The 23,711-nt window shown below is 37.7% G+C and overlaps 1 protein-coding gene across 2 annotated transcripts in view; it reads left to right on the top strand.

The window, feature by feature from the left end:
* LOC128654357 (ATP-dependent 6-phosphofructokinase, muscle type) overlaps positions 1-21,764 on the top strand; it is a 232,063-nt gene extending 210,299 nt beyond the window's left edge. For both annotated transcript variants that reach the window (XM_053708238.1, XM_053708239.1), the window contains 6 exons: positions 4,829-4,993; positions 5,089-5,150; positions 7,958-8,069; positions 12,163-12,262; positions 12,340-12,445; positions 21,043-21,764. In XM_053708238.1, coding sequence (XP_053564213.1) covers positions 4,829-4,993; positions 5,089-5,150; positions 7,958-8,069; positions 12,163-12,262; positions 12,340-12,445; positions 21,043-21,187 — 690 coding nt within the window. In that variant the 3' untranslated portion in view covers positions 21,188-21,764. The remainder of the gene's footprint in view (positions 1-4,828; positions 4,994-5,088; positions 5,151-7,957; positions 8,070-12,162; positions 12,263-12,339; positions 12,446-21,042) is intronic.
* Positions 21,765-23,711: the final 1,947 nt, after the last annotated feature.

Here is a 23,711-nt window from a genome sequence, read left to right as displayed (position 1 = left end):
TTTACTCGCCTCTCTTCCTGACTATGGTGCATTGTGGGGGATGCTGCTCATTCCCTGCACTTCCTTTTATGGCCAGACTGGTGTGCATCATCCATGTGAGACAGGATGCAGTCTCAGAATTGTGATGTCATCACTTATTATTTAAAGGACCTCTGTTCAGTATGCTTTGCCTTTGCGTTGTCTCAGACCTGTTTGTGAGAGTTGTGTGTATTACCTGGCTGCCTGACGTCCTTCCTGGTTCCTGATCCCTGGCTTGTTCTTGACTCTGCTGTTTTCCTTGTTCCTGATTCCGGCTCGTCTGACTATTCGTTTTGGCTCCTGACTCGGCTCGTCTGACTACCGGCTCTGGTTTTGACTCCTGGCTTGTTATTTGACTCGTGGACTTTTTATTATTTTTTGCTATTAATAAAGGTGTGATTATTTTTGCACTTCTCATCTCAGTCTGATTCCTGGCACCCTGACAGTCAGGTATTCGATCTGGATACAAACTTTCTCTGTGAACAACAATCGCAAGACAAAGGCGCCTCCTAGTTTGATAATGTTGATACAAGATGGACTATGTAAATGACAAATGCATACTTACAAATGGAGCAGCACCCAATTGTGCTGAGTCAAACACTCTGGGAACTTGCAGGGTCTTAGCTCACTGGCCCAATATGGATACCAGTCTCCCAGGTATCCTCAATAGGTAAAATAAGCTCAGACTCTAAAAAGTAGTTAAAAATGTCCAATATTTAATGATAATTATAAAAACAGATGTCAAACATATGACTCTGATATTAAAATCACAGATAGCAACACGTTTCTCAGACCTCTGTTTCATCCCTGAAGTTCCCAGAGTGTTTGACTCAGCACAATTGGGTGCTGCTTCATTTGTGAGTATCCATTTGTCATTTACATAGTCCATCTTGTATCAACATTATCACCCTAGGAGGCGCCTTTGTCTTGGGATTGTTGTTCACAGAGAAAGTTTATATCCAAAACTAGACTAAAATGCTAGGTTATTAGTACAGGGATTACAGTTATAGTGATAAAGGTGGCAAGACTGTTATTTGGCCTACCCATATGTATATAGATGAAGCCAAAAAACAACTTGGTAATAAGAAAAATTACAAAAGTCTCTTTAACAACCCCACTGAAGTATTCCTTAAGCAGTATAACAAGTTGTTCAGCTCAGCACTTGCAGAAGGTCTTATTGACCAGAAAGAATATAAATTTCTAGAAGTGAAGCAACCCAAAATAGCTATGCTCTATCTGTTGCCCAAAATACATAAAAATCTGTCATGCCTGCCAGGGCGACCAATCGTCTCTGGCATTGGGTCATTAACAGAGAAAGCAAGCAAATACATAGATGCCAGACTACGCTATATATTTGACTCACTTCCCTCCCATACTAGAGACACCATGCACGTATTAAACAAATTAGATAAAATATCAGTAACCTCTGAATCTATACTGGTGACATGCGAGGTAGAATCGCTTTACACTAGCATTGACAAACGGTGGGGATGCAAAGCAGTATCATATTTCTTAGAAAAGAATGATAATCTATCAAATGATACTAAAGAATTCCTCATTGAACTATTGGAGTTTGTCTTGTGTGATAACTATTTTGTCTTTGATGGTAGGTTTTACCTACAAACGTGTGGTACGGCAATGGGGACATCATGTGCCCCCACATATGCATATATATATCTGGGCTGGTGGGAGGAAACAATGTGTTTCATGAGACCTTAAAGCACTATACTCAATATATCTCCCACTGGTTCAGGTATATAGATGATATTTTATTTGTCTGGGATGGCCCCCCCTGATCTTCTGCAATAATTTATCAAGTTGTTCAATGTTAATCCTTTTAGTCTATTTCTTACTATGGTGACCAATGAACACAAAATAGAATTCCTTGACTTGGTAATTCCAAAAATTCATAATCACCTAGTAACAGATACGTATAGAAAACTCACGGCCACAAATAACTTTTTATGTGCCAGTAGTTTTCATCACCCCAACACTATCAAAAGTTTACCAGTAGGTGAATATCTTAGGTTGCGCTGAGCTTTTAACTCCCAAATGAGTAATTAATACTAACCCCCTCAGATTTATATCTGCTTTTTCCAGCCAGAGTGAACAAATTTCCAACATATTACGTACACATTGGCATGTCCTACAAGCAGATGAACAATTGCATTCAGTGATCCCTATAAAACCTCTTTTCACCTACAGACGTGCCAACAATCTCAATGACTGTCTAACCACTAGCCACTTTAACAGGAATGCTAAAAAACACCTTTATATAAGGGATCTATAGCTTGTGGCAATTGCAAGGTGTGCCAGTATATGGTTAAGAAAAAGACCATCATTGATAGATTTACAAATAAATGGACCGTTAACAATGACATCACATGTAAAACCACAAATGTGATATACTGCTTATCGTGCAGTTGTAATCTGCTATATGTAGTGTATGGGCACCAGAATGACAGAACATTTAAGCAATATTAGGACTGCACGTAAAGATGTGGAAAATAAGAAAAAGATTATTAGTGTAGCTCGATACTTTTTACAATACCACTACGGCAACACTAGTACCTTAAAATGCTGGGGCTTAAAATTATATAAAGCAGGTATCAGAGGGGATGATACTGAACAAGTATTATTTAAGAAAGAAGCAAGATGGATTTTCAAATTACAATCTCTTATGCCATACGGCATGAACGAAAATAATAACCTTTGGGTCTTTCTATAGAATAATATATTATAATAGGAGTTTACATCACTCATTGAATTAATTTTATTGTCCATTCACAACGGAATTTTATTACCTACATGTGGACATGTGGCATGGTTATTAATTTTCACCACATTTAATTTTACTGAGATATCTTATGTGCTATGGAAATAGATGTATACAAACAATATCTATATTAGAATTTTGCTAATTTTGTGATCTTTAAACGCATATAATAATATAGTATTCACAGTAAATATGATTAACGTTTGTCTACCAAAGTAACCAATTCTTGGTTTGAAGAACTTAATTTAGTCTTACACACTATTTAATTTGACTAATACATACATGCATCATTGTTATGACATTTGGCTTAGGTGTACATAATCGAGTATTTAAAAAACTTTTATCAGTTATTTTGTATAACTGTAATCCCCATACTAATAACCTAGCATTTTAGTCCAGTTTTGGACTAAGTTGATTTAATGTATAATGAAGTGAAGAAATCATGCGTTATATAAAACATTTCTTCTAATATGCCATGTATTAGGGGTTTTGAGGAATAATTTGTAACATTGTGTGTATCCATAACGCGCCCATTTCACGTACATAATGAATATATGGGTCCTTTAAATATACTCTAATTGTTTTCATTAAACTTCAACCGACACCATATTTAGTATATGTACTCAGTGTTTAGTATTTGGAAGGTAAAGTCATATAAATAACATTTTACCACAATTCATAATTAAAACAATGGTTCGAACATGTATATTAGTTATAAAGTTTAAAACTCTGATATGCACCCAGAATACTGTGAAATAATTTGGTTACCAAGCATTATAGCACTTATAAAAACAAACATCCTAGCCTGCTTTGGTATAGTAAGTTTATTTATGCGTGCGTGGGATTAGATGATTAACCATATAAATATTTCACTCGCAGATAGGATCCGAAATATCAAAGAATCAGTTACTGCGTTATGCAACCTGCTTCAGTACAATTGCCCTCCAAAATAAGATCGTAAAAATAGGGGTCTATGTGAAAGTTGGGTAAATATTTCACTGAAAGGTGCATTTTGCTAAGGCGCATGTCAAGTTTCCCATGTTCACAAAGTACTCATACAATTTTGCATATGTATTGCATCCATTCAATTAGTATTGCCATTAGATTATATACTTTTTACTCAAGTTCACGCCCATTTATATTACTCCCAATGAGACGATAAGAGCCTAAGGGTGTATATATTAAGTTAGTAATCATTGGCTAAACCACACAGTATGTTGAATCTAATATGATCGTTATCAATCCCTAGCACGCCAACATCCTACGTAGGCAGAACTCATCTGATAGGTCAGTAAAGGGGCGTGATCGGATCCGGCCTTCCAATTGGTCAAAAAAATGGCATTGAAGGGTTTAAAAGCCCTGAGTCTTTGGCAAACTGTTTGTCTTTCACCGCAATAAGATACACATTGAAAAAGGCACGAGTTAGTGGCCGAAACGCGTTTGTACTCAGCTAGACCACCGATCTAACTATCCCTGGAACCTGAAGCCGATGATTCCAGCTATCGGCCAGGAATACAGGGGGATGGTTTACAGTGGCTCTAGTTTATTCTCTTAGGTGATGGCTATTGTTTCTGTGTTATTTAAGGGTACGATGGTTCATACTTTACCCCCATTTTAATACATTTAATTAAAGTTTGATTTTTTTTAACTTACAAAATTTATATGATTTAGTGAGCTGATATATTCAGCCTAGTTATTCATTAATTAGGAAAGAGTGCTAGTTAATCCCTTTCTTGTCCTTTTTCTCTCCCCATTCCCAGTTGTTTTGAACTATTATGTAAGGGGCAGCATCGAGATCATAGATCTTTATTTCCTATAATACACTACTCACAGTGCCAATATATCTCTTCTTTTTTGTTAAAAAATGATGCAAGGCATAATAGTTGTCACATGATGCAGGGAAAGTGAAGTGATTTTGAAATGTGTCAGAAAAAAATGACTGCTCGTTTGAAATTCAGACATATTGTTATTGCATTTTCTTTTTATTATGCATCTGTTGATTATGCAATTCTACTGTATTTAATGGATCTTTAGACCTGTGATCGAATTAAGCAGTCTGCAGCTGGAACAAAGAGAAGAGTCTTTATTATTGAAACTATGGGAGGTTACTGTGGCTATTTAGCCACAATGGCAGGATTTGCTGCAGGAGCTGATGCTGCTTACATTTATGAAGAACCATTTTCAATAAAAGATTTGCAGGTAAGAGTTATTCTTGGGCGCTAGCAGAGACAACTTCCATTACTATGATAACTTAATTCCCTCTTTGTTCACATTAACATTATTTTTTGTTGTAGGGGAATGTTGACCATCTTATACAAAAAATGAAGACAACTGTGAAAAGAGGTTTAATTTTAAGGTACATCACTTATTATATAGTATTGTGCATTTTCTTAATCAAGCCGTTTTGAATTTTTTATTGTGTTGTCTGTAATTTAATATGCTTAATGTATAGTGTACATTCATTATTTACCCAAACCAGGAATATACTGCAGATGCCATTGTTTACTGTGCTTAGCAGCTGTGGTAGATCCTTCTATAAATATTACTTTTCACTGTGGTTAACCCCTTAAGGACCACAATACTTTTCCATTTTCTGACCGTTTGGGACCAAGGCTATTTTTACATTTCTGCTGTGTTTGTGTTTAGCTGTAATTTTCCTTTTATTCATTTACTGTACCCACACATATTATATAACGTTTTTCTTGCCATTAAATGAACTTTCTAAAGATACCATTATTTTCATCATATCTTATAATTTACTAGAAAAAAATTATAAAATATGATGAAAAAATTGAAAAAAAACACACTTTTTCTAACTTTGACCCCAAAATCTGTTACACATCTACAACCACCAAAAAACAACCATACTAAATAGTTTCTAAATTTTGACCTGAGTTTAGAAATACCCAATGTTTACATGTTCTTTGCTTTTTTTGCAAGTTATAGGGCAATAAATACAAGTAGCACTTTGCTATTTCCAAACCACTTTTTTTCAAAATTAGCGATAGTTACAATGTAACACTGATATCTGTCAGGAATCCCTGCATATCCCTTGACATGTATATATTTTTTTTAGAAAACAACCCAAAGTATTGATCTAGGCCCATTTTGGTATATTTCATACCACCATTTAACCACCAAATGCGATCAAATAAAAAAAAAAATTTCACTTTTTCACAAACTTTTTCACATACTTTAGGTTTCTCACTGAAATTATTTACAAACAGCTTGTGCAATTATGGCACAAATGGTTGTAAATGCTTCTCTGGGATCCCCTTTGTTCAGAAATAGCAGACATATATGGCTTTGACGTTGCTTTTTGGCAATTAGAAGGCCGCTAAATGCTGCTGCGCACCACACTTGTATTATGCCCAGCAGTGAAGGGGTTAATTAGCTAGCTTGACCTACCTGACACATCCCACCCCCTGATCCCTCCTAAATAGCTCTCTTTCCTCCCCCACACCACAATTGTCTCCGCCATCTTATGTACTGGCAGAAAGTCTGCCAGTACTAAAATAAAAGTTTTTTTTGTTGTTGTTTTTTTTTTTTAACAAAAAAACATTCTGCTGTGTAGGATCCCCCCAACCTCCCTGATTTCCCCCCCCCCCCCCAAAAAAAGCTCTCTAACCCTCCCCCTCCCCCTCTACCTTATTGTGCGCCATCTTGGGTACTGGCAGCTGTCTGCCAGTACCCAGTTTGCCATAAATTATGGTATTTTTTTATTTTTACATATTTATTATTATTATTATCGGTTATTTGTAGAGCGCCAACAGATTCCGCAGCGCTAATTCCATAGTGTAGCTGCCCCCCTCAATATCCAACCCCCTCCCAGATCCCTTAGATACAAATTTTCTCCCTTCTCTCTCTCTCCCACTTTATCGTACAATTGTGCCATAGTGTAGCGTTCCCACCCGCTCCCGTGCACGCGCGCACTCCCAGTGTCCCCAAACGTGATCCCGACCCCCTCTGTCGCACAACCCCCATCAATGGCTGCCTCCCTGCAACGGCTCCCACCCATCAACGATTGTGGCCATCGATGTCCGATGCAGAGAGGGCATCACTGCAATAAAATGAAAGTGGTTTGAAACGATAAGGATCGCTTCCACCACTTGAAAACACTAACGACGATGTACAGGGTACGTCCTTGGTCATTAACGACCGTTTTTTGTAGGACGTACCCTGTACGTCGTTGGTCGTTAAGGGGTTAAAGTGTTTTCTCACCTTTAAATACTTTTATTCTTTCAAACTTGAGCCTGCGTTTGCTGCTCATTCTGCAAGACAAAAATATGAAGGAAAAAAGACTATAGAGAGTCCTTCTAGATATTTTAGTATCAAATTAATAAAAATGTACAAAATAGCATAAAAATGACATTAAAAAGATATGTGCATACGAATTAGCTTAGCTTTGTTTAGTGTGACCAAGGCACATCAGTAAAGATATATGTAGATTTCCCATTACACGCTGAGTGTTTTTAATGTTCAGTGGCTGCCATCTCTTCTAGTGCTATCTGACTCTTTATGACATGGTTTTATATCATTAAAACAATAATAATAATATGTTATAATTACAGCATAACAATGTATCCTGTCACAGTTAGATGATGTAATTCATTTCACCTTTCTTTCAGTGTGTTTAAAGGGATAGTCTATTTAAAATTAAAGTTTCCTGATTCAGATAGAACATGCAATTTTAAGCAGCTTTCCAATTTACTCCTATTATCAATTTTTCTTTATTCTCTGGGCATCTTTATTTGAAAAAGCACCACATTTATAGTTCAGCACCTGTTGATTGTTGTCTAAATGTTGCCACCAATCAGCAAGTTCTACACAGGGTTCCAAACCAAAAATGTGCTGACTCATAAGTTTACATTTCAGCTTTTTCAAATAAAGATACCAAGAGAACGAAGGAAAATTAATAGGAGTAAATTAGAAAGTTGCTTAAAATTGCATGCTCTATCTGAATGATGAAAGTTTAATTTTGACTGGACTATCCCTTAATCCTTTTTTGTTTCTTAATAATGGCATTTGAGGATCAATAAATATTGATATTTAAAAAGTGTTTATTTTAACCATTTAATTTTAGTAGAATTATTTGTTTTTCTGCTGGGTGGGTGTGTAAAACAATATTGTTTTGTGTTTTGTTGTTTTTGTTTTGTTTTAAAGGAATGAGAAATGCAGTGAAAACTACTCTACAGATTTTATCTTTAATTTGTATTCTGAAGAAGGAAAAGGTGTTTTTGACAGCAGGAAAAATGTTCTCGGTCACATGCAGCAGGTAATGTGCCTGAAAAACATATATCTGTTCATTTGCAAATCTTTTAAAGGGACATTGTGGGCAGATATTTTGCACCATACATATAAAAAAAGCAGAAAAGAAACATTTAAAAATAGTTTAAAGGAACATGAAAGCCAAAATATATCTTTCATGATTCAGATAGATCATACAATTTTAAACTTTCAAGTTTACTTGTATTATATAATTAGCTTCGTTCTTTTGGTATTCTTTGTTTAAAAGCATAACTATGTAGGCTCAGGAGCTGGGAGCTAGCTGCTGATTGGTGAATGCACATACAGTATATACCTGATGTAATTGGCTTACCAATGTGCTCAGATAGTTTCCAATAGTGCATTGCTTCTTCTTTAATAAAAGACACAGAGAGAATAAAGTAAAGTTGATGATAGAAATTAAAAAGAAAGTTGTTTAAAATTGTATCTAAATCATGAAAAACAAATGTGGTTCATGTCCCTTTAAAAGTATAAAAGGGTAGGTGAAAGCTATTTAAATTAGCACTTTGAGGAAATGAATGTTTGTGTGCAGTTGGTCTATCTAGGTATCCTTTGCATTCTGTAGTTAGTTAAAAAATATACGCCTAGATTACGAGTTGTGCGGTAACAGGGGTGCGGTGCTAACTTGCATTATATTCTCACTGCTCACTTACCTGCCGCACTGGTATTACGGCGTTAACAGGCAAGAAGTGAGCGTAGAGCAAAATTGCGCTCCACACTGCACTCCAATACCAGCGCTGCTTAAGTGAGCGGTGAGCTGGTTATACATGCTCGTGCACGATTTCCCTATAAACATCAATGGGGAGAGCCGGCTGAGAAAAAGTCTAACACCTGCAAAAAAGCAGCGTAAAACTCAGTAACGCAGCCCCATTGATTCCTATGGGGAACCAAAATGTATGTTTACACCTAAGACCCTAACATGAACCCCGAGTCTAAACACCCCTAACCTTACACTTATTAACTGCCGACCCCGACATCGCCGACACCTACATTTTACTTATTAACCCCTAATCTGCTGCTCCGGACATCGCCGCCACCTACATTATACTTATTAACCCCTAATCTGCTGCCCCCAACATCGCCGACACCTACATTATATTTATTAATCCCTAATCTGCCGTCCCCAACGTCGCCGCCACTATTCTAAATTTTTTAACCCCTAAACCTACGTCTAACCCTAACACCCACTAACTTAAATATAATTTAAATAAATCTAAATAAAATTACTATCATTAACTAAATTATTCCTATTTAAAACTAAATACTTACCTATAAAATAAACCCTAAGCTAGCTACAATATAACTAATAGTTACATTGTATCTAGCTTAGGGTTTATTTTTATTTTACAGGCAAGTTTGTATTTATTTTAACTATTTAATAACTACCTAGCTAAAATAAATACAAATTTACCTGTAAAATAAAACCTAACCTAAGTTACACTAACACTACACTACAATTAAATAAATTACCTAATAAATTAAATACAATTAAATAAATTAAATACAATTAGCTAAATTGCAAAAAAAAACTAAATTACAGAAAATAAAAAACAAATTACAAGATATTTAAACTAATTACACCTAATCTAAGTGCCCTATCAAAATAAAAAAGCCCCCCCCCCCCCAAAATAAAAAACCCTAGTTTAAACTAAACTATCAATAGCCCTTAAAAGGGCCTTTTGTGGGGCATTGCCCCAAAGAAATCAGTTGTTTTACCTGTAAAAAAAATTACAAACAACCCCCCAACAGTAAAACCCACCACCCACACAACCAACCCCCCAAATAACAGCCTAACTAAAAAACCTAAGCTCCCCATTGCCCTGAAAAGTGCATTTGGATGGGCATTGCCCTTTAAAGGGTATTTAGCTCTATTGCAGCCCTAACCTAAAAAAAACCTACCCAATACACCCTTAAAAATCCTAACACTTACCCCCGAAGATTCACTTACCAGGAGAAGTCTTCATCCAAGCGGCAAGATGTCCTCAACGAAGCCGGCAGAAGTGGTCCTCCAGACAGGCAGAAGTGGTCCTCCAGACGGGCATCTTCAAGACAGCCAATCAGAATTAAGGTTGAAAAAATCCTATTGGCCGATGCAATCAGCCAATAGGATTGAGCTCGCATTCTATTGGCTGTTCCAATCAGCCAATAGAATGCAAGCTCAATCCTATTGGCTGATTGGATCAGCCAATAGGATTGAAGTTCAATCCTATTGGCTGATTGCATCAGCCAATAGGATTTTTTCAACCTTAATTCCGATTGGCTGATAGAATTATATCAGCCAATCGGAATCTAAGGGGCACCATCTTGGATGACGTCATTTAAAGAAACATTCAGCAAGACATCGTTGGAAGAGGATGTTCCGCGCCGGATGTCTTGAAGATGGAGCCGCGCCGGATGGATGAAGATAGAAGATGCCGTCTGGATGAAGACTTCTGCCCGTCTGGAGGACCACTTCTGCCGGCTTCGTTGAGGACATCTTGCCGCTTGGATGAAGACTTCTCCCGGTAAGTGAATCTTCGGGGGTTAGTGTAAGGATTTTTTAAGGGTGTATTGGGTGGGGGGGGGGGGGGTTAGGTTAGTGCTTTGGGCTGCAATAGAGCTAAATGCCCTTTTAAGGGCAATGCCCATCCAAATGCCCTTTCCAGGGCAATGGGGAGCTTAGGTTTTTCTAGTTAGGGTTTTATTTGGGGGGTTGGTTGTGTGGGTGTGTTGATTTGCGGTAAGGCCAAAAAAGCTATACCTGCAAGACTCGGAATACCAGCGGGCGTAAAAAAGCAACGTTAGGACCTGATAACGCTGCTTTATTACCTTAATGCACAACTCGTAATCTAGCCGTTAGTTATTTGTTTTTCAAGGCTGTAAAATTGCATATTGTTTTGTGATGGTTTGGAATAAAACTACTGGTGTTTTTTTCATACATAGTATTAGTGGAGTTGCATGGCATTCTATGTGCAAAACATTTGTTTCCCTAAGGATTTGTATGGCCTCACAAGAACCCAAGTGAAGCGCTCTGCACAGCCCTTGCCTTGTTGCATTGTATTTCCTTATCAATAACCCTTGGTTTTATGTATTCTCTTGGTCTTTATTTGTGTCTGTTTATGCAAGTTCATGTGCTGAATACATTGGCACTGCATAAAACTGTGATATTGAAATTGAGAAAAATGTTTTTGTTCTTAATGTGTTCTGTTGTATTTGACTTTGATATTAGTCTTTTTTAACCACAGCTTAAAGGGATATGAAGATCTCATTTTTTCTTTCATGAGTCAGATAGAGCATGCGACTGTAAACAACTTTCTAATTTACTCCTATTATCAAATTTTCTTTTCCTATTTGTATCTTTTGATTAAAAGCAGGGATGTAAGTTTAGGAGCTGTCCCATTTCTGGAGCACTATATGGCAGCAGTTTTTCAAGAATGTTATCCATTTGCAAGAGCACTAAATGGCAACACTATTCCCTGCCAAGCAGTGCTTTAGATGGCTACCTGGGTATCTTTTTAACACAGAATATAATGGGAACTAAACAAATTTGATAATAGAAGTAAATTGCAAACCTTTTTTTTAAATGGTCTGCTCTGTCTGAATCACAAAAGAACATTATTGGGTTTTATATCCCTTTAAAGGGACATACAAGTGCAACAATGCTGTTATGTGTTAGAACATTTTGTTATTGCACTGTTGCATGCATATAACTGTCTTTAACCCCTGAAAGTGATTAAACTCATAGCTAAAGTCAGCTCCAGATCAGCAATGCACTAATGGTACCTAGCTAAACACATCTGATGAGCCAATGACTAGAGACACATGTGTTTAGATACCAATCTCCAGCTAGCTCACTGTAGTGCATTGCTGTTCCTAGGTATGCTTTTCAACAAAGGATACCAAGATAATGAAGTAAATTTGCTAATAAAAGTAAATTGAAATGTTTCTTAAAATTACAAGTGTTGGCTAAATCATTAATATTTAATTGTGACTTTCATGTCCCTTTAAATTCTATCAAAGACTAAAGACTTTAACGTAGACTATGTGAACCGATTATTTACAAATGCCTTCTAACCAATGATAAATGTAATATTATGTTTCAGGGTGGGACGCCTACTCCATTTGATAGAAACTTTGGCACAAAAATGGGTGCTAAAGCCGTACTTTGGATCACAGGAAAAATGAAGGAGTGTTCTAGACATGGTATCTATTTATTTAAATTGATATCCTTCAATTGTTAATCATATTCAGTTTGTTATATTTAATATTTTCTCTTACAGGTCGCATTTTTGCTAATACAGCAGACTCTGCTTGTTTATTAGGAATGCGCAAAAGAAGCCTTGTTTTTCAGCCTTTGACAGAACTTAAAGAACAAACTGACTTTGAGTAAGTTTGTCTAATACCTCTTTTGCAAATGTAATATGGTCCTTTGTTTCTTTGTTATGTTAGGATATAATGGGTAATTCTTGTTCCGTTATGGTTGATTTCATATCTAAAATAGCAAGAAAAAATTCAAACTTCATATAAGAAAGTTTATATTGTCAAAATTACTATGTAAGACATGCACAATGTGATAATGAATATGGTTTAAGAATGTACTTAGATTGTTATTATAAATAATCACAGCCATATACTGTAACACCATTTACAGTCTATCATGCATTTTTGAATACTTGCGAACTTGTTGGATAAACCACTTGGTTACAAAGGAGAACTGCAATTCATTGTTTTCATCTGTGCTACAGAGAGTTCTGGCAGTCTAGGGATTAAACAGCTAGAAATGAAAAATCCTCATGCCTCTAAAATTTTCTGATATCCTTCTCTTTGGGATGGAATAGGAAGTATTGACATTGCTTGGTGCTTTTTTGCACTCAGTCTCAGAATCAAAGGTACCTTTTTTCCAGGAAGCATTTTCTTTCTAATTACACGTGAGTCCACGGATCATCATCAATTACTGTTGGGAATATCACTCCTGGCCAGCAGGAGGAGGCAAAGAGCACCACAGCAAAGCTGATAAATATCACTTCCTACACACAATCCCCCAGTCATTCTCTCTGCCTCTAGTGCAAGGAGAAGGTGAAGTAATTAGGTGTCTTGATTTTGATTCTTCTATCAAGATTTTTTTATTTTGAAGTCAGGGTGGGATTGCTCTGATCTTCCATCACAATTTGGGTCTAGCTGTACTCGTTAGTCTCTTCAACAGGGCTGTGGTAGCTTTTTTGCTGCGTTTTCCTAACATGTTGCTGCCCTGGTATAGAAAGCCTGAGTAAGTTTACGCTGTCTTTCTTTTTACACAGGTCTCTGTGAGGAGCGGCATCCTCTCCTACTTTGTGAGTCGTCTGACTGCCGGACGACTAGAATGCAGGTAAGTGCCTTTTGTTCTTCTGGGGCTAGAAGGTTGGCACTGAAGGGGTTAAGACCCTCTGCTTTTTAAATGTGACATTTCCTTTTGGAATTATTTCGGCAGTGGCAGGCACATTTTGCATGAGACATGGAGACTGTTATCCTCTTTCACAAAGAGGAAGGAGTTAACTACCTGTAGGGCTAAATTCTAATAATTTGGGGCCATTGCTTCCACTATTATATAGTAGGCAACCCTTTTTAGTTCCCTAGTTCATCGGGTGAATGATACAGGGACTGTTCAGTGAGTGTGATTGGCGCCCTTTCTAAACAATTATATATATGCTGTGATTTCCAGCTCCGCGGTGTCAGGGTTTTGTTTTTTTTGTATTTGTCACATTTAGACCAGAAGGTGCTTTCTACAAGATGCCGCATTTTAGAGGAAGATAGACGACGGAATTAATTTTTTTTCCGTGCCAACTTTTGGCCACGCCTTCATCTTTGCTTTACAGAGCAGCGCCATTTTAGATGTGGTTGACCCCTTTTTTTTGTACTCCGCCCCGCTCTACGGCTTGAGAACGGAACGGAGCTGACATTCTGTCTTCTTATTCGGGGAGACGATGTTTGGGGATTACTCTTAGTTTATCCCGTGTTTTTAGCGCTCTCTGTTTCATCTGTTAAACTGAGGGTTAGAAGGATACATTTGGTTCTCAAGTGAAAGCACTGTGTAAATAAACGTTCCAATGCACATACATTCAAGTTTCAGTGTAATTTTTATGTAAGACCCAGACCAGACTGGTTTTACAGCGAGGCGCACCTCCGTAACTAATATTAGACGGGTCCTAAATGCCGTCGCCCATTACTGGTTGGCGGGCAGAGAGGAAAATAGACAGGATTCACAGGAGGCCTTCCTGCTGTCATTGGACGCAGAGAAGGCCTTCAATAGAGTGGAGTGGAATCATTTGTTCCATACCATGGGAAACTTTGGAATAGGTGGCTGTTTCCTTGACTTTGTAAAAAAATATATATAACAGTTCTGTTGCATACCTGCATACCTATTGATACACTGACATGTCAAAAATAAAATATTAAAAAAAAGAAAAAGCCCATGGTAAAGTGTTTTAACTTGAGAATCAAACACGTTATTCAGACGTTTTCCTGCATCATGTCCTACATGTGCTTCCGTGGAGCAGAATAGCACAGTGGACTAATGAATAGTACATTTGTACTTTAAACATTATGGTTTTCTGTATGTACATTAGTTTATGTGAGATTGCCTTCCATAAGGCAATACTAATGTGAATTACACTGTATCATTTTCCTTACTAAAGAATGGAACAGAGGTCTGTTCCCAAATATATTGCTTTTTTAAGTAAGTCTATAATTCTTAAAAAGACAGTGTCATTTTAAATTTTAAAAATATATATATATTTAGCCTCATGTCTCCCTGGGTGATGCTGTCTAGGCTCTGCCACAGCTTTCTCCTCAATCGTCCCAAGCCTTTTTGTTATGGCGTCACATGCAGTGCCTGAGGTTCCTCTCAATTTTCTATAGGAGTTATTTGCTTGCAGAATTGTCTGCCCAGGTGGCTTTATCTGCCTTTCCTCTTTCCTTTATTTAAGGGAAATCGCAAGAGGTTCTTTAAAGCATCAGGTAGTAAGGGTCTGCTCTGTTTACTGCTACGCATTTTGTCCTTATAGTTTTATCAGCAGGATAGTCGGTAGCATCTGAGGGTTAAAACCTTCGATTTGAACAGTGTAATTCCTTCTTCTGGTACTGAGGTGGTTCTGTTCAGATTCAAGCCTAATCTCCCTTTTATTTATGAAGGGTTGGCTACTAGGGAAACTTTGACTCTCCTCCGTTGTCAATCCTCAAGAATCTAGTGAATTTTATATTTACTAGGATTCATTTGTTAAAGAATTTCCTGTTCTCGAACGTGCTAGGAGAATTTCCTCAGGTATGGGAGAGGTCAAGGATTCCTTTTCCCCTTCTCCTGTCTGTAATATCCTGTCTCCTTTAAATATCATGGTGCTTAAGGTAAAGGGGCCATTGATATTCTGGTTAGGAGAATCTCAATCCTTATTTAGGATAGCCATACATTTACAACTCTTTGTGGTTAAGTCTGGCATCCTTTTGGTGCAACGTCTTGTCGGATTCCATTTTGGTGGACTCCATGAAGAGATCAATGTCAGAAAGGCTGTTAGGCCAATAAATCCTTTCTGTTACTGCTTTTTTGTTCCTTTGTAGCGCAGGAGTCTTCCTCTTTATCGTCCAAGCAGGAGCAGTCCAAGTCCTCTGGGATTCCCAGTTAGTCTTGGATAAGGGGGATGTGCTGTTCCTAGCCTGCCGGGCATTACAGCTGTTCAGCTGAGAAGCCTACTTGTGACTTAGGAGTATAGTCTAGGCCTTATAGTTCTGCTGTGGCAGATTAAATTTTTAGGATTCCTCCAAATTCACGCTTCTGGTGTTTTCTTTTTAAGGATGAGTCCTTGTTTGGACCTGGTCTGACAGTATTATCCTCTGTCTTGCGGGTGGAAAGTGTTTTGCTATCACTTGTCAAGTGGGTAAGACTAAAGGAATGTTTTCCTTTTTCATCAGGGGTCATAGCTTTTAGACCAGTCTCAGATTTTTTCCCGGAGGTAGATTTCTCTTTCTAGAGTATCTCCAATTCAGGTACGATGAGAATCTTTCCTTGAACAGGGTTCAGGATGTTCTTTTCTGGGAGTGAGAGTTCCAGCCCCTGTCTGGGAACGGGATCTGGGTCTTTATCTCAAGTATCTCTGGTGCTGACCTTCAAAGTAATATCCATTTTCCTTTAGTTCTGGGTCTGTTCATGAGAACATAGACCGGAGAGATGTGTGTTTCTTGTTCCCATGTTTCGGGATCTTCGCTAGTTTATGGGTTCAGCAGCCGAGAAAGACTTTTTAGGTTCTGGGGTAGTTCAAGGGTGTTCTTCTGAAGTATAGATGGTTCAGGTATCATCCTTCCTTTGAACTATATCTTTTTCAAGAAATTTGGTCCAATCTACTTTCCCATAGATGGGAAATGAATTTGGCGAAGTCTTCCCGCGTTCCATCTTCATGGGTGGACTTTTTAGACTCTGTATTTAGAAGAAGTTTTCTAACATTCCTTTTCTCTCTGCAGTCTAGGGTCCAGCCTACAGCAAGCTCCAGTTGTCCGGTAGATGGCTTAGCCTTTTACAGCCAGTAGGTTGGGAGTTAGGATCTAACTGTAGCTGCATTTACTTCATTTTTAAGTAAATCAATACAGGAGGGAGTTGGTCTTATGGTTTCCATGGACTTCATTCCTTTTGCTATTTTCCATAAAATGGAGAACATTAGGGTCTGTCTCAAAGAATAGATATAGATCAGCTATCAAATCTCTCTTTATAGTAGTGTTTTCTTAGGTATATCTATCTCAGGGCGTGTGCTTCTGGAGATATTCCTGGGTGATGTATCCACGTATGCCAACCTGCTGGGCTGGTATGCTGTCTGAGTCTTATTCAAATAATGGACTCGGGAGTGTCTGCTCTTCTCTTTAACGTTTGCAGTAGAGAACGATTTTCAATGCTCTGATAGCTTGGCCTCTTGGCGTTCTTAGCTTGGTTCCAGTCAGACTATGTCACCTCTTAGTTTATATCATCCATCAGGGAGGAACTTGGGGTACCTTAGCCATACTGAAGGTGACTTGGATTGTTCAGTGGACAGAAGCTCACAATTGATGTCTGTCGTCCAGGGGTGGACAATTGGATTTCTGAACAGACAGTTATTTCTTCCTGGGGAGTGGGTTCTCCTTCCAGAGGTGGTTTCTAGGTAAATTTTCAAATGGGGGGTCCGGAGTGGCCTCTGAGAGCGTTTCGGCAGAACGCCAAGTTTCCAAGGTACGGTTCACAGTCTAGTGATCCACTGACCGCCTTTATTGATGTTCTGGCGTTTTTTTCTTGGATTTCAGTCTGGCATACCTGTTTTTCCTCCATTTGCTTCCCTCCACGAGTCATTGCTCATATTCAACAGGAGAAAGCGGCGGGGATTCTCATAGCCTCTGCATGACCCCGCAGGATCTGGTGTGCAGACCTATGGGTAACTTCGTATATTCACTTTGGTGACTGTATCTGAGAAAGGCCTTCTGAGTCAGGGTCCCTTCCTTCATCTTCATCTAGTTTTTCTGATACTGCCTACTTGAAGATTGAACACTTGGTTTTGTGTTAGCGTTGAATTCCGAGTCAGTCATTGAGACCACAACTCAGGCTTGCTTTCCTGTTTCTAGAAGAATTGCCATAGAATATGGTGTATTTTTCTTAATTGGTGTGTATCCAAGAGTTCTCTTTGATAGATATATATTTGTCCACAGCACTGTGTCTTTCAAATTACTTTATTCTCTGTACATTACAGGTATACAAACAGCGACGTTTCGAGTGTTGCCACTCTTACTCATGAGCATGAGTAAGAGTGGCAACACTCGAAACGTCGCTGTTTGTATACCTGTAATGTACAGAGAATAAAGTAATTTGAAAGACACAGTGCTGTGGACAAATATATATCTATCATTGGAATTGGGGGGACTTGGCAGGACCCTGTCTTCACGTGCACTATACTCCTGAGTTGCTGTACTAATCATTGTGTATACTGCAAGAGTTCTCTTTGAGTGGAGTCAGGATCATAGAAATCTGTCCGGTCTCTAGGATGTCTGCGGACAGTCAGTACCCTGAGGGGTCAGATTCTGCTTTGTCTTTTTGGCTACTTATGCGTCTGGCAGTCGTGCCAGATGTGCAATCTTTTTATCAGGCCTGGTCAGAATCAAGCCTGTCCTTCATGTCGGTTGCTCCCCCTTGCAGCATTAACCTTGTCTTAACCTTGTTCTTAGGGTTTTGGTACATTCTGTAGATATTAAGTGTTATCTCGGAAGGCTATCTTTTCTGCTCGGAGAGTCTCGGAACTCTCAGCTTGGCAGTGTGTTTCGCCTTATCTTATCTTTCTTGCAGATAAGGTGGTTCTTCGTATTAAGTTAGGTTTTCCTCCTAACTTGTGTTGGACAGGAATATTATGAAGGAGATTGTTGTCCCTTGTCTATGTCCCAATTTTTTTTATCATAAGGAACGATGGTGGCACAACTTGAATGTTGTGCGTGTTCTTAATTTCTTTCTACAGGCGACTAACGATTTGGCCAGTTTTCTGTTTGGATGTTTGTTTCTCTGGGACAGCTACTTCTCTTTCCCTTTGGTTGGAAGTATGATTTGTTTGGTTATGAGACTGCTGGACAGCCTCTTGAGAGAATCACAGCTCTTTTCTTTAGGGCTGTATCTGCTTCTTGGGTTTTCAAGAATGAAGCTTCTGTTGTTCAGGTTTGCAAGGCTGCAACTTGGTTCTCTCTGCTTACATTTTTCTGAATGTTTCAAATTTGATAGTTTTATAGTTTGCCTTGGCTGAGGCTGCTTTTGGGAGAAAGGTTCTTCAAGCAGTGGTGCCTTCTGTTTAGGTTACCTGTCTTGTCCCTCCCTTATCATCGGTGTTCTCTAGCTTAGGTATTGATTCCCAACACTAATTGATGATGATCCGTGGACTCACAGTGTCATTAGAAAGAAAACAAAATTTATGCTTACCTGATAAATTTATTTATTTCTTGACACGGTGAGTCCACGGCCCGCCCTGTATATTACAGACAGGTTTTTTTGTCGTATAAACCTCAGGCACCTCTGCACCTTGTGTTGCTTCCTTTCTCTCCTTTCCTTTGGTCGAATGACTGGAGGATTATGGGTAGGAAGCAGTGTTAATTTTGACAGCAAATTTCAATTTAGTCTTAGTTTTAGTCTTTTGACTAAAATGCCATTTTAGTTTTAGTCGTATTTTAGTCATCTGAATTGTTTTAGTTTTAGTCTAGTTTTAGTCTAGTTTTAGTCTAGTTTTAGTCGATTGAATCTCCACTAGATTTTAGTCGACTAAATCTCCAGTAGATTTTAGTCGACTAAAATCTAAGGGGTTTAGTTAAAGTGTAATGCATTATTTAAGCATTTCTCTAAAATTTGCAAACTGATTATATACTCCAGGAGTAAACATAACACCTGTTAATATTTATGGTATTAAGGTTTAAACATGCAATACAGACACAGATTTAGCCGTTGTGATATGTAACATCTTTATTAAAATTAAAATTAAACAAAACCAAGTTTCATAAACAAACAGAAGTGCAACTATAAAATATAAAAAAAACTAACTGTAAACTGTATTGGCTGTATTGAACATATTACCCAATATAAAAACTTTAACAGTTCTCTGTTAATAATTAAAACAAGTATCAAGTAACTCAACACAGCAAAAAGTTTCTGCAGCTCGCACAGGCACAGCATAATTTAAACCCATACTCGTGGGTTATGCATATTTCTATAGGAAGAATCAATTGTTTGTTCACAGATTCGACACATTTTCGGCAACGATATTAGCACTGCTCTAGAACTTCCAAACTCATTATATACTCCTGGAGTAAAGGTTTATTAACCTGTTTTTATTTATGGTATTAAGGTTTGAATTTGGATTGATTAAAACACCTTGCATAAAATGTTTTTTGTCAGCAAATTTTGATTTAGTTTTAGTCATAGTCTTTTGACTAAAATGTCATTTTGATTTAGTTTTAGTCATAGTCTTTTGACTAAAATGTCATTTTAGTTTTAGTCATATTTTAGTCATCAGAATCTCTTTAGTTTTATAGTCATTTTAGTCTAGTTTTAGTCGACGAAATTAACACTGGTAGGAAGTGATATTTATCAACCTTCGCTGTGGTGCTCTTTGCCTCGGATTGATCAATCCACAGATTGATGATGATCCGTGGACTCACCGTGTCAAGAAAGAAAGAAATTTATCAGGTAAGCATAAATTTTATTTTCTATCCTGCCGTTCAATAGCGTTTATATAATGTATAGCGTAGAGTTTACTCTCTTCGTTTTTTGTAAAAAATGTTTAGACTCCACATATATAAAGGGGTACTTATAGTAAAGTAGAGATCCAGGGGGGCTTTGATTCAAATCAGATCTATTTAAATCAATATTTATTTGATTTAAATTGTTTTTTTTTTTGTTTTTTACATAACTTATTTCTGCTTGTTATAATCATATTATTTAAACCAGATAAAGGTTTTTAAAATAAAACTTGTGTCAGATTAGTTATATCAGAAAATTACTGATTTTGGTTTAATAGATGAATCAGTCATACTTAGACAACTTTTCTGCAGTATTAAATTTGAAGAAGGAAAATAATCATTGCCTTAATAATACGTACGCCTCTATAAGAAAAAAAAACAGATATACAAGTACAGTTAAGTTCTACGTCTTCACACTAGCAGATCCGTATAAAGGCCGGCTGCAATGTTTTTGTGCCTTTTGCACAGTCCATACTCTGAGTAATTTTTCCACGCCAAACCTGTTCTCATCTCTTTCTCCAAATAGATTTAATTAGTATGGACAGGGCTTCATATATCCACCAGTACTGAATGTGTCTCAGCTATAAGCATGAATAAATTGTTTATGTGTATATAGTGATTCAACCCTACTTTGCTAGTTTATCAAATTGGAAATGTCCGTGAAAATGAAAAAAGAACATAACAGATGTGATATATACTATCAATAAATATGTTTCACTCTTTATCTGATTTAGGCATCGCTTACCCAAACACCAATGGTGGCTAAAGCTACGCCCTATTCTGAAAATTCTTGCAAAATATAACATCAGCTTGGACACATCTGAAACAGCACACCTGGAACATATTACCCGTAAAAGATCTGTTGAATCTCAGATCTAAGTTTGGAAGAAGATATAACAGCACAACCCATCACAGATCTTTCTACCTTGATGTTTAAGAAAAGATTGTTACTTAACATAATTTTAGTTCATTTAATATTATGAATCCTATATTTCTCAGCATGTGACAACATTGTATTATTTCCACATATTATTAGTTTTGTGAAGTTTGCTTTATAAAGTTAAAAAAAAAAAGTTGGCAATATATGACTAGTATCTACATTAATGTCTACTTTAGATTGATGGCAACTCTGCTTTAATAGTAGTGTGAGTAGTCCGGTTGTTTATTGTCGATAACATTTTTATCAGTGTGTCTACTGTTAATCTATTGTAGTTCTTGATAAATTTGAAATATTAGGTTTGGTGTCTTTTATTTAAGCACAGTATTTATAAAAACTGTCTTCTGATTCACGTATCATATTTTATCTTAAGCACAGTTTTATTTAATTATTAAATTTGGACTTTTACAAGGATATGCAGTACTTGTATCTGAATGACCCAGCTAGTTAGTATTGTCTAGTTCTGTTTCAAAATTCTGCAGAATAAATATTTTTGTTATATGTTCAACTAAATGAAAACCTGTTAAATATCTGTGAAGTATTTTCAAGTTAATTTATGAGATATTTGAGGACCATTGAAATATCCTGGCGAACTAAGGGAATATTCAGGAAAAGTGAGATTAGGACCCCAACAATGTTTTTAATTCATACATGCAATGTCGTGGTTGTGACTTTCCGTACAGGCATCTTCATAATTGGGCTTTTAAAAGTAAACATTTAATCTTTAACTGGGCTTTCAAACCCAATCATGCCTTTGTGACTAATATTTCAAACAAGTTAAAACCTGCGTGACTGCAAAGGCAAAACAATCTTGCAATAGAGCAGTTTCCAGTTTTTGCATTTGCAGCGACATTATTGAAACCACGGTCACAAAACGCAATCCCGTTTGAAATGCACATTTATTTTTTAAAGCCCTGTCACAAAGGCGTGTTTACTTTTAAAAAGCCTGGTCATGAAGACACAATCTCGTTTGCATGACATTTTTGTGGCTACAAGAAGAAAAATCCTGTTTTAGAAGATGAAATAAGTTGTAACCACTTCTATTAGAAGCCTGTAGTGTTCTTCCTGATTTCAGATATATATCTCATCATAAAAAAATATATCCCCCCTGAAAAACAGTTCTTTTCTTCATAAATGGAAAGAGTCTACAGCTGCATTCATTACTTTTGGGATTTCAGAACCTGGCCACCAGGAGGATGCAAAGACACCCTAGCCAAAGGCTTAAATTAAATACTCCTCTCACTTCTCTCACCCCCAGTCATTCTTTGCCTTTCGTCTCAGGAGGTTGGCAGAGAAGTGTCAGAAGTTCGAGATAGTCTCTTATGGAGGGTAGTACTCTTCGAAATGGGACTGGAGTTCTAAGTAATCCTGTCAGTCTCTCAGTGAGGGCCTGGATGAAAGTTAGTGAAGGGCCTGGATGAAGAGTCTGGAGATGCAGGGGGTGTCTTTCTGTGAAACCTTCCCGACTCATATTAACAACTCAACAAGCAATCGGCGTTGTTGAGCTTCGCTTCACTGCCTGCTTTCTTTTCTCAAGTCCATGGCGGAGGCACTGCTACTATTCGTGTTCCTGTTACACGGCGTGGATTCCGGTAAAATTGTTTAATTTTACTTCTAATGAATGTACCATAACTCATAATGAAAATACAGGGTCTCAGTGGGACTCCTTTGGAATCTTGGAATCAAGGGTTTATATCTCCTGAGGGGGATTATTGAACAGGGTTTTTTTTAATCATGTTTGTTATGTGATTCAGTCTGCTTATGTGTAGTGTTATCTGGGCTCATGGCTTTTGGAAAATAATGGCCTTTGAAAGTGACGCCACCTTAATGGTTGGGTGCGCTTTTTTTTGGACTGTACGGTTCACCTTGTGATCGTGTGTGACATCTGGTTTCTCATTTCCGTATTCCTGACTGTGTTTGGCAATGGAGAAATTCCGGTCCGCTGGTTCGTAGGAGGTGGTGAGTGCCCCAGCCATTGTGGGTGTCAGGTGCACTTACATTTTCTACTATATATATAGTCCATCTTTTGGTATTCTTATCCAGTTATGGAGGACTCTGATGTTGAAACTGTTCGACTTTCGGATTCAGATCCTTCGTCCTGTGATGAATGCGAATTGGCCCCGTTGACACAAGTCAGTCGGTTATGTTCGGTAAGCCACAAAAGAGCGCCTTGTTCCTCGGGCTCGGGGAATCGAGGGGCGGCTGAGCTATCCGCCTCTGGGGGTCCTGTAGGGAGTTGCGAGGGACTCTTGTTCTCGCTATCCGGGATATTCTGGATATTTCCCTGTGAGTCTGTTTTTTTATATCAGACGGGGTACTTAAGTTCCCGGGATATTGTTTATTTTCAAAAATTGTAAGGCTCGGGCCTATCTTTGCCCTGGTTTTTCTGGTTAATTGAGTGTTTACCTCCTCGTTTTCACTTAATGGGTCCCACTGTGGGATGTTACTGGACCTTTCTGATCCTAG

Source organism: Bombina bombina, chromosome 3 (genome assembly GCF_027579735.1).
Source record: "Bombina bombina isolate aBomBom1 chromosome 3, aBomBom1.pri, whole genome shotgun sequence".
Classification (NCBI taxonomy): Eukaryota; Metazoa; Chordata; class Amphibia; order Anura; family Bombinatoridae; genus Bombina; species Bombina bombina.
Note: the sequence above shows the minus strand (reverse complement) of the source record. Positions and strands in the feature narration are given on the sequence as shown.